This window comes from Podarcis cretensis (assembly GCF_951804945.1).
Source record: "Podarcis cretensis genome assembly, chromosome: 1".
NCBI classification, from domain to species: domain Eukaryota; kingdom Metazoa; phylum Chordata; class Lepidosauria; order Squamata; family Lacertidae; genus Podarcis; species Podarcis cretensis.
This window is the reverse complement of record NC_137170.1, coordinates 86,074,178-86,089,101: the sequence shown is the minus strand read 5'-3', so window position 1 is coordinate 86,089,101 and position 14,924 is coordinate 86,074,178. Positions and strand designations below refer to the sequence as shown.

Below are 14,924 nucleotides of genomic sequence, written 5' to 3'. Positions count from 1 at the left end.
TATGTAAATAACTAAACAAAAAATAAGCCAAGTGGATGGGAAAGGCAGCCTTAACAGTTTCACTGCTGATGATTTTAACAGGGACATATAGCAACTCCAGAGACATGGGGACATCCAAGAAGCAGGCTCCCCCCCCCCCACCACTTTAAAGTAACTCCGGAGCACAGCCATTTTCCAGGAGAGTAAAGCATACAGACTGTCTCATTGTGAAGACCGTAGCTGTTGACATAGTCTCTGGTCAACATGTTTTGTTCAGGGTCTGAACTGCAAAATGGCAGCAAGACTCCAACAGGGGCAAATTCAGCCCTCAGAGGAATAAAGTGGCATCAAGGCACTTGGGCTTTTGAAAGAAAAATGGGACTAGTTGCTGCTGGCTAAACCGCCAGCTGTCTCCTACCAATTTAGTTTTCATTTCATTACAACATTACCACCACCCCTCCCCACACATGCTATCCCCATATCTATTCTGCTTGTCAGTCTCCTGCCTATTGAGAGGGGGCCCCCTTTGTGGCTCCAAAGGTAATCTAGAGGTCCTGGAAACAGGATAACCCAGTTCATTCTTGAAACTGCACTGTACACCCATGTCCTCCAAAGCAGACAATAACCAGCACAGTTATGTCCCAGCACCCAGAACGGAACAGGGTTTCTCTTCTGAGTTTGGAGAAGCCACAAAACTACAATGTTTAGAAAGGTAAGAATGAAAGTCACTTGGAGACCTTTAGTTAACAAGTGACTAATAAGTCTAATAAATAATGATACAAGGGATGGGAGAGGCAAAGCAGGGGTATTTCATTGAAAAAGCTCTTTTTATGTATCCCTGCTGCCTCAGCTGTAAGGCTTCCATCCCATTTCCTTTAGCCTGTGACTTTAAACAGCTGCACACTGTGGTGGAGAAGCAGTGACAGAAGAAGCTTAAGCCTCTGAAGCCTCCTGGCTGCTATATAAGGCTAGGAACAAGAAAGCAAGTGCTGCTTGGCAGACTGGGATCTTGGGGATCCAGAACCCGCACAACAGTCGTGCCTCATGTTTGCTTCCTACCATTTTTAAATGGAGGCAAGATGTGATTAAAAAGAAGCAGACCTGGCTACGCCTGAAATCCTCAAGAACTCACTTCCATCCCCAGTGACTCGTCCAACTTAAAACTTGGTTCCAGACTGGGCTGTCCGATGCCCTGCTCGAAGTAATCCTGATAAGATGGCCAGCCTCAAGAATAGCATGACCGGGGAGCAGCAATGCAGCAAGCAGGCCAGCTCCACTGGCGTAAATGCATAGCACAATGGTGAGCCCTTTTGATTGGCAGGGGGACTGTGCCTTTCTCCCCTCTCTGTGCTTAGATGGCACCCATAAAGTTTATATTATATGGACGGGGGCTTTAGGGGGGTGCTGCTCTAGTTAGTCCATCCTGCAGCCTGTGGGGGGCTGCATGGCTCCGGTTTCCGCATCTTACTTTTAGCCCGTAGTCCCTGGCTGCCTCCCAGACGAACTTTTTGCTGACTCCGCCGGCCCCAATGACCAACACGTGTTTGCCCTCCATCAGGTGGCACTGCGCACGACGCATCATCGTCTCCACCAGGGGGCGTGCTGCCTCGCCCGCTGGAGCCCCCACCACCCGGCCCATGGACTCGAAGACGGAGCAGGTCTCTAGGCACAGCTGCGCGTTCATCTCCAGGGCCACCAGCTGCAGCACCTGTTCCTCTGAGCTTAGGAGAAAATCCACACCTGGAGAAAGGAGAAGCAAAGGAGGCCCTGTCAATCAAGAACATGTGGCTGAAGATCACTGAACTTCTGGTCAGCTCAACCATTAGCCGAATCCCAAGGGTGAGTTGATGGAACAAATAACCCCACTGAAGTAAGAGCTCCTTCATTATACGTATGAGCAGCCCTGGTAGGATCTGCTCAAAAGGTCCACCTCATCCAGCATCCCATTTCACATGGATTGCCAACCACACGCCTCCCCACAGGAAACCATCAAGGCAGCAGTACTCTTCTGTCACCCACTAGGATCTGATAACTGAGCATCCCACCCTGCTTTCTGAACATGGTCTTTTTACAGGGCCAACATGACAGAATTAGCCTCCAAAAATTTATTTTATTTTTAATTCCTTCCCTAATAATTCCTAATGTGGAATTTGCACTTTTCACTACAGTGGTACCTTGGGTTACATACGCTTCAGGTTACATACGCTTCAGGTTACAGACTCTGCTAATCCAGAAATAGTGCTTCAGGTTAAGAACTTTGCTTCAGGATGAGAACAGAGGGGGGCCACCAGGTGGCGCGTTGGAAGATGGCCGACAATAACATCTCTCTGACCCATACGAGGTAATTAAGGGGCTGCTATGGGAAGTATGCAGTCTTCCTCCCCCCCCCCAGGAGATGAGGGGGCACTGCCTTGCCAGCGGTGTTCACAATGCACCCCCAGATCCGTGAGATGGGGGTGCTGAACACTTGGCACGAGCCCTCGGTGGAGTCAGATCTTCCTGACGCCGATTCCAATTAGCGCGTGCTGGTTGCTTCAGCTCGGAATTATAATTGGAAACAAATGATTGGAAATGAAGCTGAAGCACATACATCAAGTAATGCTCGAGGATAAGACTGCTGATTAATGGATCTCTGTGACCGGGAGTGACGGATGGATAAGTAAATCTTCTGATGAATCACCACTAGGAGACTGTATGTATGGAACGAAGGGGGGGGGGTGGAGGAAAAAACTTTTTTTCTCTTTGCACGATATTATATTAATAACTCTTCACCCCAGATAGAAATAAGATCATTGAGTTTTTATTAAACACAAGCAGGAATCCAAGAACTGTGTGGGATGGATTATAACAGGATAGAGGATTGAACAGTGAGAAAGAGGAAAATTTTTATGACGCAGTTAAAAAATGGCAACTTGCCAAGACAGGCTTGCTGGAGAAAGAAGGACAGGGGGAGAGAATCAGGATCGTTCGAAAGAGAAGGAATGTTGGAACGCAAACTTGACCTGACAGAGCCCCCTGACTCACTCATTTGATTTATTTGGCAAGCCTGAGAAAAATAAAGGACAGACCGAAGATTAATTTTGTTTATGGAAGTGTTGAACAGAGGCTGTTCCTGAGCGATATGATCTTTGAGGAGTACAAAACCCACACAGAGACGCCTGTTTTCAATCTGCTTGTGAAAATCATCAGAGATCGCAAAGAAAGGAATATACGATAACAACAAGAAGAGAAAGAAAGTAATAAAGGACTATCCGGATCGAACTGGATAGAACTGTCTAATTAAAGCAGTAATATAAGTGATGCTTGGACTTGTCCGGAGTTTTGGACTCGTGCGGAACTTGATGTACGGGTACCCCCAACAAAATTTAAAATTTGGCTGTATAATATGGAACTAATGTGATTTGGATAATGTGATGTGATTGGCCTGTTAATAAAAATTATTTATATAAAAAAAAGAGAGAACAGAAATTGTGCTCTGGCGGCGTGGCAGCAGCAGGAGGCCCCATTAGCTAAAGTGGTGCCTCAGGTTAAGAACAGTTTCAGGTTAAGTACGGACCTCTGGAACGAATTAAGTACTTAACCCGAGGTACCACTGTACTGCTGCACACACTGAGAAGTTGTGCCACTGCTGCTGTACCTCTCGCCCCGCCAGTTTCCTTGCCTGCTGTCAGGCCAAATTTGCAGCTGCTCCTGGCTCTCTTGCCTTAGAGGTTGGCAGCGGGAAACAACCCTCTTCCCAGGAGCAGCTGGACCAGCCCCTCATTCCGTAAAGGCTGGAGGATTAGACATTGGGCCAATGGAGAACACCTCTCATCGAAATGAACTATTGGGCCAAATGTGTCATAAAGACAGAAAAGGAATGAAAGAGAAGAAACCTCAAAGGTGCACTAAGAACAGTGGATTAATCCAAGTATGGGGAACCTGTGGTCCTCCAGATGTTGTTAGACTCCAACTCCCATTAGCCCCAGTCAGAATGGTCAAGGGGTGAGAAATCAATAAATAAAATAAGCAAGGGGAGAAGAGTGTGCATGCAGCTTTTGTACATCTGCAGGCCACTGCCATTAGGCAGTGAGTGAGAGAGGATGAAAAAGTTTAGTACAGTACACGTCATACAGTGGGAAATAAATCTAAATGAGAATTAATGGTTTCTGATAAGCTGGTCAATGAGATCAAAACATAACTAAGGGGCGGCAACTGGGTTTGTCATTTTTTTGTTTGGTTTTAGGAAGAATGATTGCCATAGGAATCTGTTGCTCAAGAATTTTACTGAGGCAAAGAGTTCACAAAAGGCATTACAGCAGAAGTTTCCACAATAGCAACTCAGGCTCCATCACTCTGCTGCAGAAACTTAAGGGATTGGTTCTTGCACTGCCAGAAACATACACTGAAGATATTGGGGAATCATTACTTAAGACAGTTTCATGTCCACATCAGAGGCCGGGACAAAAAGGTGTATGCATCTCTGGGGTTGTGGGATTTCAGGGTCCCAACCTGCCACTGGTTCAAAAGGAGGAATTCAGCACCACACTTTGCCAATCATTCTGCCAGTGCAAGGATTTCTGAACACAACAAGGGCTTGGCAAGGACTTCCCCATAGCTGATTAAAATTGAGTTTTGCTTGCTGGTGCATAGCTAAGTGCAGCTGCTTTGCACTGCTGCCCCACAGCTGATGGAGCCTGGGCTTGAGGAATGCTGATAGCCTCATGCTATTCTGGGCATCGAAAGTGCAGGGCCCCATAATGACTTGACAGGGCAACTCACCAATGATGTCGGTTTGTGCTCGGCGACCACCTCGTTGCTCAACTGACAGGCCAGCTTCCATGTCCATGAAGGCCTTCATGGCTGCTTCAGCCTTCTGCTTTATCTGGGCATGAATGGCTGCAATCTGGGCCTCATCCTTTAGTCCCCACTGACGCAGGCTGCTCTCCAAAGTCTGGGGCACAGTGGCCTGGTGCTTCAGGGGCTTATCTGCCCGGCCCACACCACACACCACCTGAAAGAGAACCCAAAAAATGCATGCAGTCTCTCTGGGCTGCTGACATTCAAGCATCTGTTCCTCCAGTTAGTCTTAACATCTCCATACCAACAGTCCAAATTGGAATTTCTCTACTTTCTTCTGTTCATACAGTGGGTTATGGCTGTGTGCATGCAAGGTGTCTGTGGGATTTTGTGCCGTGATCTATGATTTCTGGAGTCTTTCCAGGTGAAGGTTAGAGACTGTGAGTGGGACAGTTGATAAAATAAGCTAGCCTGGTTCCAAACAAGACATTATTTTGGAGTCAAAAGATCACCCAAATCTACCAATACCAATCAGTGTTTGTGTGTCTTCCTCACAAAACAGTTTAAAACTGGGCACAGCCACTTATTTCCTTGCCCTCAACCAACAATTTGTTCCCCTGAAAACAGGTAAGAGGAACGGACTACAGTACAGGGCTACAATTTTTCTGCCAGTGAGGATTCCTTGGGATTTCTTCCCCCAATCTGTAGTGGAGCTCTGGGCTTTGGTTACCTTGCTCAGTAGAGGCTGGTCTTTTCGGGATCTGCAGACAACAGCACATATTCGGACTGCTAGATTGGTCTGTGGAGATGAATTGCCTGGAATCGGAGATGTAGGAGAGGGAGGGAGAGGGAGATAGAATATATCAGAGAGGCAAATTGATAGGAGTGGGGCATGTGGAGGGGAGTGAAAAGAAGAAGGGGTGCCTCCAGAGTGTCATCATTTTGCAGGAGGGATTCAAGTGCATGCTGGAACTTTAGCCTTGCACGTTTACAAGGTACCAAAGGGCTCTATTGGCTTAGCACAACAAAGGCACTTTTAAAAGAAATACTTTCTGTGGTTTGGAAAGTGACAGTGCGGGATAAACAAATGACCGGTGGAAAGACATGTATATACCCCAAATGCCAATTGGGGATGAATGCAGGACAAATTGCCCTTGATGTATAACCACCCCATAAACAACTCAGAACACTTGTCAATAAAGACCAGATGTAATCAAACCTCTGCATAAGCTTTGCGCAAGCAATTTGGGATGAATGTTCAGTAAACAGGTCATCAGAAGAGGCCCAGAGTCTGGAGTAAAATCAGCAATGCAACATGCTCCTGAAGAATTATCAGATTCCAATATGGTAGCTTCCCCAATCTGCCCATGCCATCTTTTGCCCACTTAGATCCCGTCAGGAAATAGCTGGTGCGAGGCAACTCTTTCAAATGCTCTTGAGTGGGCAAGAGATGACATGAAGCAGTCAATGGGAGAGACTCACTTATGGAGTAAACTATCATAATTGTGGGTGCTAATTTGGAGGACAGTTCATTATGTGGACCGACCTCAGTGAGAAGGGATGAAAATATATCCCTTACATGGGGAGCCGTTCGTGTCAGGAGGGCCAGGCCGGACCACATGAGCAGTGGGAATGAAGGCCTCCAGCAAAATGCTCTCTTCCTCTTCCAGGGTCTCCAGCAGCGTGAGGACAGCTTGAAGGACACATCCCTGTTCTGACTTAGCATGGAATGACACAGCTTGGGCTCCGTTCCAGCGCCAGCCTGATGGTTTTACCACCACCTATAGGAAGCACAATAGAGACAACACTTAGGCTCAGAGGATTATCTTGGCTCAAACTCCAGGAGTGAGGAACCTGAGGCCCTCCACATGTTGCTTTACTGTAAGTTGCACCCACCCTGACCACTGGCCATGCTAGTTGGGGCTGATGGGAGGGCCATCAGTTGGCGACCCCTGTCCCGGATACAGGAAGTGCACTGCTCTTGCCATATAATAACGCACCTTTCCAAACCTCCTGTTTGTAGCTTTCCATCTCAGGTTCAGGGCTCCTCACCTGGCTATAGGACTCCATGGCGCCACTCTGCAGGAAGGCTGCTATTTCCTCCTGCAGCAGGTTGTCCTGCCCCTCACGGCCGCTCAGCTCCACCATGCGGACACGCTGCTCCTCTGTCACACTTCGTAGAGGCAGCGGGCGCTTGAAGGTGAAGGCCAGGGTGGGGGGCACAGCCACGCATGCCTGCTGGTCCATCAGCTGGCGGGTCAGGAGCTTGTCCTCCAGCAGGCGAGCTAGCTCTCCTGAGCCCCCCGTGGGGCAGTCGAGGTCTCGGGCCAGTTCTGCTGCCGACTGGCCCTGCACCTTGCAGGGCCCAAAGCAGCCAGTAAAGTAGGTGACACGGCGCGGGGGCGCAAACTCTTCCAGGGTTGTGCGGCCACCGAGTTCAAAGGTCACGGCCTTGAAGACCAGCAAGGACGACTCTCCCGGGTGGGATTCTGATGGTGCCTTTGAGAGCCAGGCTGGCGACAGGCAGAGCAGCATGTTACCTGGGGAGGAGAAGGCAGAGGGCAAACCCAGCCCATGAGTGTGTGCAAGATAAGACTCACACAGCAGAGAAACGTGCCCTGAGCTGGACCAGGGTGGCAAAAATCTCTCCCCTACTAAAGGTTCTGGGAGGGGTTGCCAAAATGCGGCAGCCTGTGCGACAGTCGCGTCAGAGTAATCAGCAGCAGCTGGGAGACTTGGCGCCTTACATGCTCTCGGTGCAGTCAACACCCTGATTATCTGCCCCAACAACTGCCTTGGAGCCAACTAAGCGGGAGTATATCTTATTCTGGCTCTCTGGAAAGTGTTACTCTGTCACGCTTCCCCATAAGTCACCTATGAATGGAGAGAGATTGAACAGGGGAAAGGAAATGGAATCATCTGTTGTGACATCATTAGCACCTCTTCTACATTTCCTCCCCAACAGTAGCCAGTGGCACTAATGCTCCATTTATATCACATTAGCAAAACTGGTCTGTTCATAATGGCAGTGCTTTTAGGGCTTACCGAGGTGACAAGTCAAATTTTACCCTCTAGAATAGGCATGGGGGAACCAGTGGCTCTCCAGATGTTGCTGAAGTACAATGCCCATCACCTCTGTTAGCAATGCAGACTGGGAGTGATGGGATTTGAAGTCCCAGCAACCCTCTGGAGGGCCACAGAGGTTGTCCAGTCTGCTCTAGAGCCACAGGCTTGGCAGGGAACTTGGAGGACTTCTAGTGCACCCCACTGCAGAGTCTGGCCGATGGCTGTCCAACCTCTGCTTAAATACCTCCAGTGAAGAAAGAGTCCACCATCTCCCAAGACAAGTCTGCTCCACTGTCCCAACAGCTTTTACTGCATCAGGACATGTCTCCTAATGCTTAGCTGAAGTCTGCTTCCTTGCAATTTCCACCCTCTGGAGCAACAGAGAACATGTCTACTCCATCTTCTGTGTGACAGCCCTCAAGGTATTTGAAAACTGCTATCATGTCTCCCCTTAATCTTCTCCAGGCAAAATACACCCAGCCTTCTCCACCAGCCTTCACCATTCTGGTCACCCTCTTTGGAACACAACCCAATTTTAATCTTTTAAATCTTTAATGCATTTTAATCTTTCAGGGGTCCGTCCCCCCCGTCCGAAACTAGTGAGTAATGTGGTATTCAATCCAAAGTTGAGGAGGGGAGCATGCCCCAAATATAGAAGATATACTTAGATAAGACAAAACCTTCAACTATAAATGCATTACTTTACAAAGCTGAAGGTTATTGCCTCTGTGTGGATATATATATGCTTCTTTGTTTTGGTTTCTCATTTTATGCATTGGCTATCTGAAACTAAACCCACACCCTTTTGTTTACCTCCAGTTCCACGGCAACAGATGGAAGGGTGAGGCATTTCCTTTGACCCACAGAAAAGATATTCATCATGCAAAGTAAAAGTAAACTAAGAGAAACTCTTCACCATCACACACTCCCTTACTGAGATATTATGTGTGTGTTAACCCACAGCACTGGGGGCGGGGAGAAGCACTTCTTATCTTCTAAGCCAGCCATACCTGGAACTGAGCTGTCAGATTATCAGTTTTGGTCCATTAAGACAGAGTTTCAAAATCCTCCAGTTTTGTAACCAAATTCTCATACTCTGGCAGCAGGGAGGCAAAGAGGAAAAAACCTTCCCTCACACAGCAGCACTATAAGCCACTTCACCTCCACTGAAGTGCCTTGCAGTAACGCAGCTGCTCCATCCTTCAGAAATGTCTCACCTCGGGCAGCAGTAACCTGAGGCATATCCACTGTCCCTCATACCTAATCTAATTTAAAGGGATGCAGAGTTCTTAATTCTCTTAGGCCGCATTCACACCATACATTTGAAGCATTTTGATGCCATGTTAATCAGAAGTGGCTTCCCCAAAAGAATTCTGGGAGCTGTAGTTTGTTATGGGTTTTGAGAGGAGAACCCATTCCCCTCCCAGAGCTACAATGCCAGAGTTCCCTGTGAAGAGGGATCTATAGTTTAACCACTCTGGGAATTGTAGCTCTGGGAGGGGAGTGGGACATCCTAGCAACCCTCAGCACCCTTAGCTAGTCATGGCCAAACTTGGCCCTCCAGCTGTTTTGGGACTACAACTCCCATCATTCCTAGCTAACAGGACCAGTGGTCAGGGACGATGGGAATTGTAGTCCCAAAACAGCTGGAGGGCCAAGTTTGGCCATGCCTGCGGGCCTTAGCAAATGACACCTCCAAGAATTCTTTGGGGGAAGCAAGCCATGACTATTTAAAGTGGCATCATAGTGCTTTAAATGTTTGGTGTGAATGTGGCCTTAGGGAAACTTTGCCCTTTTCCACTTCCTTCGTCAGCAGCACTCCGAGAGGCATGCAGCCCTCACTTTACCTCTAGACGTTGGGCATTTTCAGATGGAACACAGGAAGTAGCTTTATACCAAGCCCGGCCACTGTTACATCTAACTCAAAATTGTCACAACACTGACTGCCAATAGCTCTTTAAGATTCAGACAGGGGACATTCCCAGCCCTACCTGAAGATGCTGGGGATTCAACGTGGGTTCAAGGATCATGCAAAGCAGATGCTCTAGCCACTGAGCCTTCCAAAGAGCAGTCCCTACTCTCAGTCTCCCAAACTGATCACGTGGAACCTCAGGATTCCCGATAGTTGCAGGGAGGGAGCTGTGTGTATGTTCAGCATTTGTAGAATCTGTACAGTCAGCCTAACACAGAGAGGCTGAATGGGGACAGCATATGCAACCCTACTTTCTTTGTACATGCACTGTAGTCTGTCAGAAGACCTAAACAGAGGGGGGGAACCCTTTCCTCATACTCTGCTGCTGTAGGGAAGCAGCACATGCAGAACCCTCCCCTAACAGTCGGGGCAACAACTGCACTAGAGAAGGAAAAAGCTATTCCCACCCGTGTCACACGCTTACGCTTGAGATTCACCAGCCATGTTGGGAACTGCTATTTTAGCTGGTACCAAAATTAGTGGCTATGCTGGGCAAATCTATTTCTAAACGTATATGTGTCGGACAGCACAAAAGACCTTGTCTTTGTACAGAGGTCACCACGTTCCCATACCATGACAATACTTGCAGAATCGAACCACACGGAATTAAGACACAGAGGGAGAAGTGGAGGTAAAGTAGGAAGGAGCCCTCTCATCACACAGTGACTATGGAGGGCTCTGGACATCAAGCTGGACTGCAGGACCAGAAGACTTTCGGGTGCAGACCTTTCCATTATTAAGACTCATTTCCTTGCCACCTTAGCAGATAGATGATTGAAAGCTACGAGGCCACAGAAGCCACTCTTGTATCTGTCAGCTGGGAAAGAGACTGAATAATTTCTTTTCTACAAGTGCTCATAGGTTGGGCTAGTTATTAGCTCTAGGAAATCACAGCACTTTCAGAACATAAAAAAAGGAGGGGGGCATTATTTGGATACGCCCTGCTCTAAAACCACACCTTTAATTTTCCCTGCAGCTGGGAGCTGTCCAGTCTGGCTTCAAAAGAGGTCACCTTTTGAACGATCTCTCTCTCTCTTTCTCTCACACACACAATTCTAGTTTAAACAGCAACATAAAAATATGATGAAGTCTTAATTGCAAGCAGATTGTGCATTTTAGAGGCTGGATTTCCATGCCCTGAACACAGAAATGGTACCTGATCCTTTCCCAGAACCCAATGTTGCATGTGTATTCTGCCATTGAGAATCCGGCACTTTTAAAGTGTGAATTAGCCCTCGGAATCCCAGCAGAAATAGTGCCAGAGCATTCACTGATCCGAACAAAGAGTTGCCAAGCTCTATGGGAGGCTGAAGGGTGGAGGGATTGTGCCTTGGTGTGGGAGGTTGGAGAGTTGACCTTCTGGTTTATTCCAGCCCTGTTCTTCTATATGCACTTTAGCCAGCGGGAAATCTGAGCAGCTCAGCTGCCACAAGAGCTCTGGTTACCACCAGCCCGTCTCGGCCTCTGAGAAGAGACGGGAAGAATGCCAGGAAAACAGCGCAGCAGCTGCCCAAGAGAGTCTCTAAGAAGCATGCACAGCCAGATAGCTTGGTTGAGACAGGATTGCAGCTAGAGACAGCATTCTGATGAATTTCAGGCACTGGGTTTGTAATGAAGTGGTCTGTTACAATGTACTTGTAAATACAATAATTATATTGCAGGCTCAGATATATAAATCAAAATTTGTCATGACTGAATCCAATTTCACTGGGTTGGGGAAAAAGATCCAATCCAGTGCACATGTCACTTCAATAAGGCTGAGAGAGCAATAGTTTGTTTTTATCTATCAAGTTGCCTGTTTTGTTTGTATAGGAATTGTGATAGCAAATTCCTCATCTTCTGGAACTGCCTCTATGCTGAGCATAGAGTTGACTTGTTTTTAACAAGGCTTTTGCATGCCACTGATCAAAAAGTCAGCTTCCATTACTTTTTCTCACAATGGAACAGCTGCACCGTTTCCTCAGGCATAGGTAACCCATAATCCAGCTCTTCCAGCCTACAGTTTGGTAATGGCCTCCATAGATTGTGCTCTAACCATCTCCTTCTCTATGGTCCATCTCCCCTCTCTAGGAACCCACTCTTATCAGTTTAATCAACCCTCCCTTTTCCAAATGGCGCTGCCTTTATACCCATTTATTTTATTTTCCACCCTAAACTGCAATTGAGGAGGGGGAAGGCAATCGTGACTGGAGATGCAGCCAGGGGAGGAGGAAAGAATATTTAACCATTTCCCCACATGCCATAGTTCCAAATAAAATTGAAGCTTGGGAAAGGGGCACTGATCCCTTGGCTACAGAATGTTATTTACACCTGTATAAACTCTGTGGTTGAAACAAGAAAATTTTGCTATAAAAGTTTTCAAAACTGGTATAAAACTTGCTTACCAGTGGCAGAATTGTGATAAGTGTACATACTTTTAAGTGGAGATCTCAAGCAACTACCTTCATCCCTCTGAAAAAAACTACTACCTGTCTTCCTGATAATGTATTGCATCTTTTCTATTTTCTTTGCCTTGCTTTTTAAGACTCCTTTTCATCGGTGTGTGGGTTGTGTTCGTGTGTGTAAGCAAACACACACTTTCCAGACCTCAGCATGCTTCTGGTGAAATAGGCAGTATTGAACAAAAGGTTGTGACATATTAAAACTGTAACCCTTTATTACAGATGACAGTTGGCAGCATAAGGTTGGGGACAAATAATATACTGTTGATCTATATGGCTTGAGTCCACAGTCTGAGCCAAACTAGATGCGACAAGAGATCCACTGGTATTTTATTCGGATGTCTCCCTGAACTATTAAGAAAGTCTATTTTTAAAGCAAAAACATTTCCCTTGTCTTAACTTGCTTTACTCCATTGTTTGAGACTATTTCCTTCTAGCCCAGCTCATATGCTGCAAGTGAGCCAAAGGGGAGAGAAATGTGCCTGAAGGGACAGAGCTTATTGACGGGAGGGAGCAAAGTTTAATTCCTGTTATTTTTTTTTTATTATTATAAAAAAACCCCACTTCTGTCCCTTTTAACCAGACTACTGCAATCAAAGAAATAAAATACATACAACTGTGACCTGCGACAAAATGCTGCTGTGTGAAGTGCTGCTGTTCAGTGTTCCAGGCAGCCAACCAGCCAGGCCTTCTTTCAAGCTACTCCATTCCATGGTTCCTCATTCTGGTTTTCCACCCTATCCACACCCAGACACTCAGAAGGGCTACTGAGCATACAGAGTCCTCACTGGGCTGAATGCATTTTTTGTCCCCTTAGGGTTTCCTCCCCTGAAGTTTCTCTTTCTATTTCAGCAAACCTTGGGCTTGCTCTGAGCATGCTGACACTCCCTTCTTATCTCTCAGTAGTCCTATTTCAGCTACATAGTCAACACCCCAGTTCACTATTTGCATATGATTATGGCTCGTCTGTCACAATCATTGGGACTTAAAGTACCTTCATAATGTAGCCGGTCAGTTTGAACCAGTGTACGGTTTTGAGGAAATAATTGTGTTAAACACATGCAACTTTTCCATAATAAATTGACAAAACATGAAGAATTAAGCATTGTCCAAAACTGGTTTGAAGTTCACATTGTGATAATTGCTTCATAGTATTTGAGCTGGCAATATATCGCGAATCACAATGTGTTTAAGGGCTAGGCGATACCTGGTTTTCGTCGCGATAACTCACCAGCTAAATGTTTTCAGCAGCTAAAGCTCACAATATCACCAGCTAAATCTCATAATATCACCTGCTCAATGTTGCAGTGTTATCACCAGCTAAATATTGCAATCTACCACAATGTCTGAAATAAGGATTGAACTATACAGAGGCAAACGGGACAGCCTCACAACAGCAAAAAACAACAACGGTGGCAGTAGTGGTGGCAGCCTGCAAGGCCTTGCAGCAGCAGCAGCAGAAACAGCAGTGGACTGCAAGGCCTTGCGGTGGTGATAGTGACGGCACTAGGGGCGGCAGACTGTGAGGACTCGAGGAAGAGATGGGAGGCAGTGGCAGGAGTGGTGGCCACCTGCAAGGACTCACAGCAGTTATTGGGAGGTGGTGGCATTAGTGACAGCAGCCTGTAAGGCCTTGAGGTGACAGCAGGAGGTGGCGGCCTGTGAGGTCTCATGGTGGTGATGGAAAGTAGTAGCAGTAATGGCACTGGCCTGCAAGGCCTCGCAGTGGTGACAGGATTTGGCAGCAGAAGCAGAGGTGGCCTGCAGGGACTCAGGGCAGTGACAGGAGGTGACAGCAGTAGTGGCATCCTGCGAGGCCTTACAGCAGCAGTGGGAGATGGCGGCAATAGCAGTGGCAGCCTGCAAGTAGCGACACAAGCAGTGGGGCTTGCAAGGTCTCATCATGGTGGCAAGGTCTCACCATGGTGGCAAGAAGTTGACAGTGGTCTGCAAGTCCTCCTGGAGGTAGTGGGAGGTGTTGGCAGAAGGTGTGGCAGCCCGCCTCAGCAAGGCCTTGCAGGCCACCTCTGCTTCTGCCACTCCTGCCGCCACTACTGCAACCGCCATAACAAGGCCTTGCAGGCTGCTGCCACTTCTGCCACCCCCTGCCCACAGCCATAACGAGGCTTCACAGGCTGCTGATTATTGTGCCCCTGCTGCGAGGCTGCCGCTGCTCCCCCCCCCCCACGCCCCATTGTTGATTCTGCCACTGCCAGGCTGCTGCTGCTGCTGCCACCTAGCAGATTTGTATTCAATATGACTCATCGCAGTAGTTTGGATTGTCCTGAATACCACCATTTGGTAGCCAAGCCCAAAACCAAAAGTGTCATTTGGATGCATTTTGGCTTGCCTGCTGCTGAAAGTGACCATGAGGTGATTGATAGTATCATCATTTATCAGTTTTAGACCCTTAAGTAGTAGCAGTTGCCAGGACATTGTCCTGTTCACCTCTGTGTATTTCCTTATTTCAGATATCATGATATATTGATATATCACAATGTTCAGCTGGTGATATATCGCAATATTGAAAACCAGTTATTGCCCAGCCCTAGCAGGTATATACAACTGCTTGCTGTGTCAAAAGTTAATTCCAGGTGCCTTCAGCTGGCATACAGGTAAGTGAAGCAATCCAGTGAGATAAAAGTTCCTGAAGATGAAATTTAAGCTAAAAGAAAAGAATCAACCCC

General features: G+C 47.3%; 1 protein-coding gene and 1 long non-coding RNA gene across 2 annotated transcripts in view; one reads left to right on the top strand and one right to left on the bottom strand.

The window, feature by feature from the left end:
* CARNS1 (carnosine synthase 1) overlaps positions 1-14,924 on the bottom strand; it is a 33,093-nt gene that overhangs the window by 3,832 nt on the left and 14,337 nt on the right. Inside the window, exons 5-9 of the mRNA XM_079986561.1 lie at positions 6,811-7,298; positions 6,338-6,539; positions 5,489-5,574; positions 4,741-4,972; positions 1,448-1,719 (exon numbers count right to left, since the gene is read on the bottom strand). Of these exons, the coding sequence (XP_079842687.1) occupies positions 1,448-1,719; positions 4,741-4,972; positions 5,489-5,574; positions 6,338-6,539; positions 6,811-7,298 (1,280 nt within the window). The remainder of the gene's footprint in view (positions 1-1,447; positions 1,720-4,740; positions 4,973-5,488; positions 5,575-6,337; positions 6,540-6,810; positions 7,299-14,924) is intronic.
* On the top strand, positions 1,700-8,636 carry LOC307221894. Its single transcript, XR_013841586.1, has 3 exons — positions 1,700-1,818; positions 6,429-6,603; positions 8,128-8,636. It is a non-coding gene; the product is annotated as an uncharacterized lncRNA (long non-coding RNA).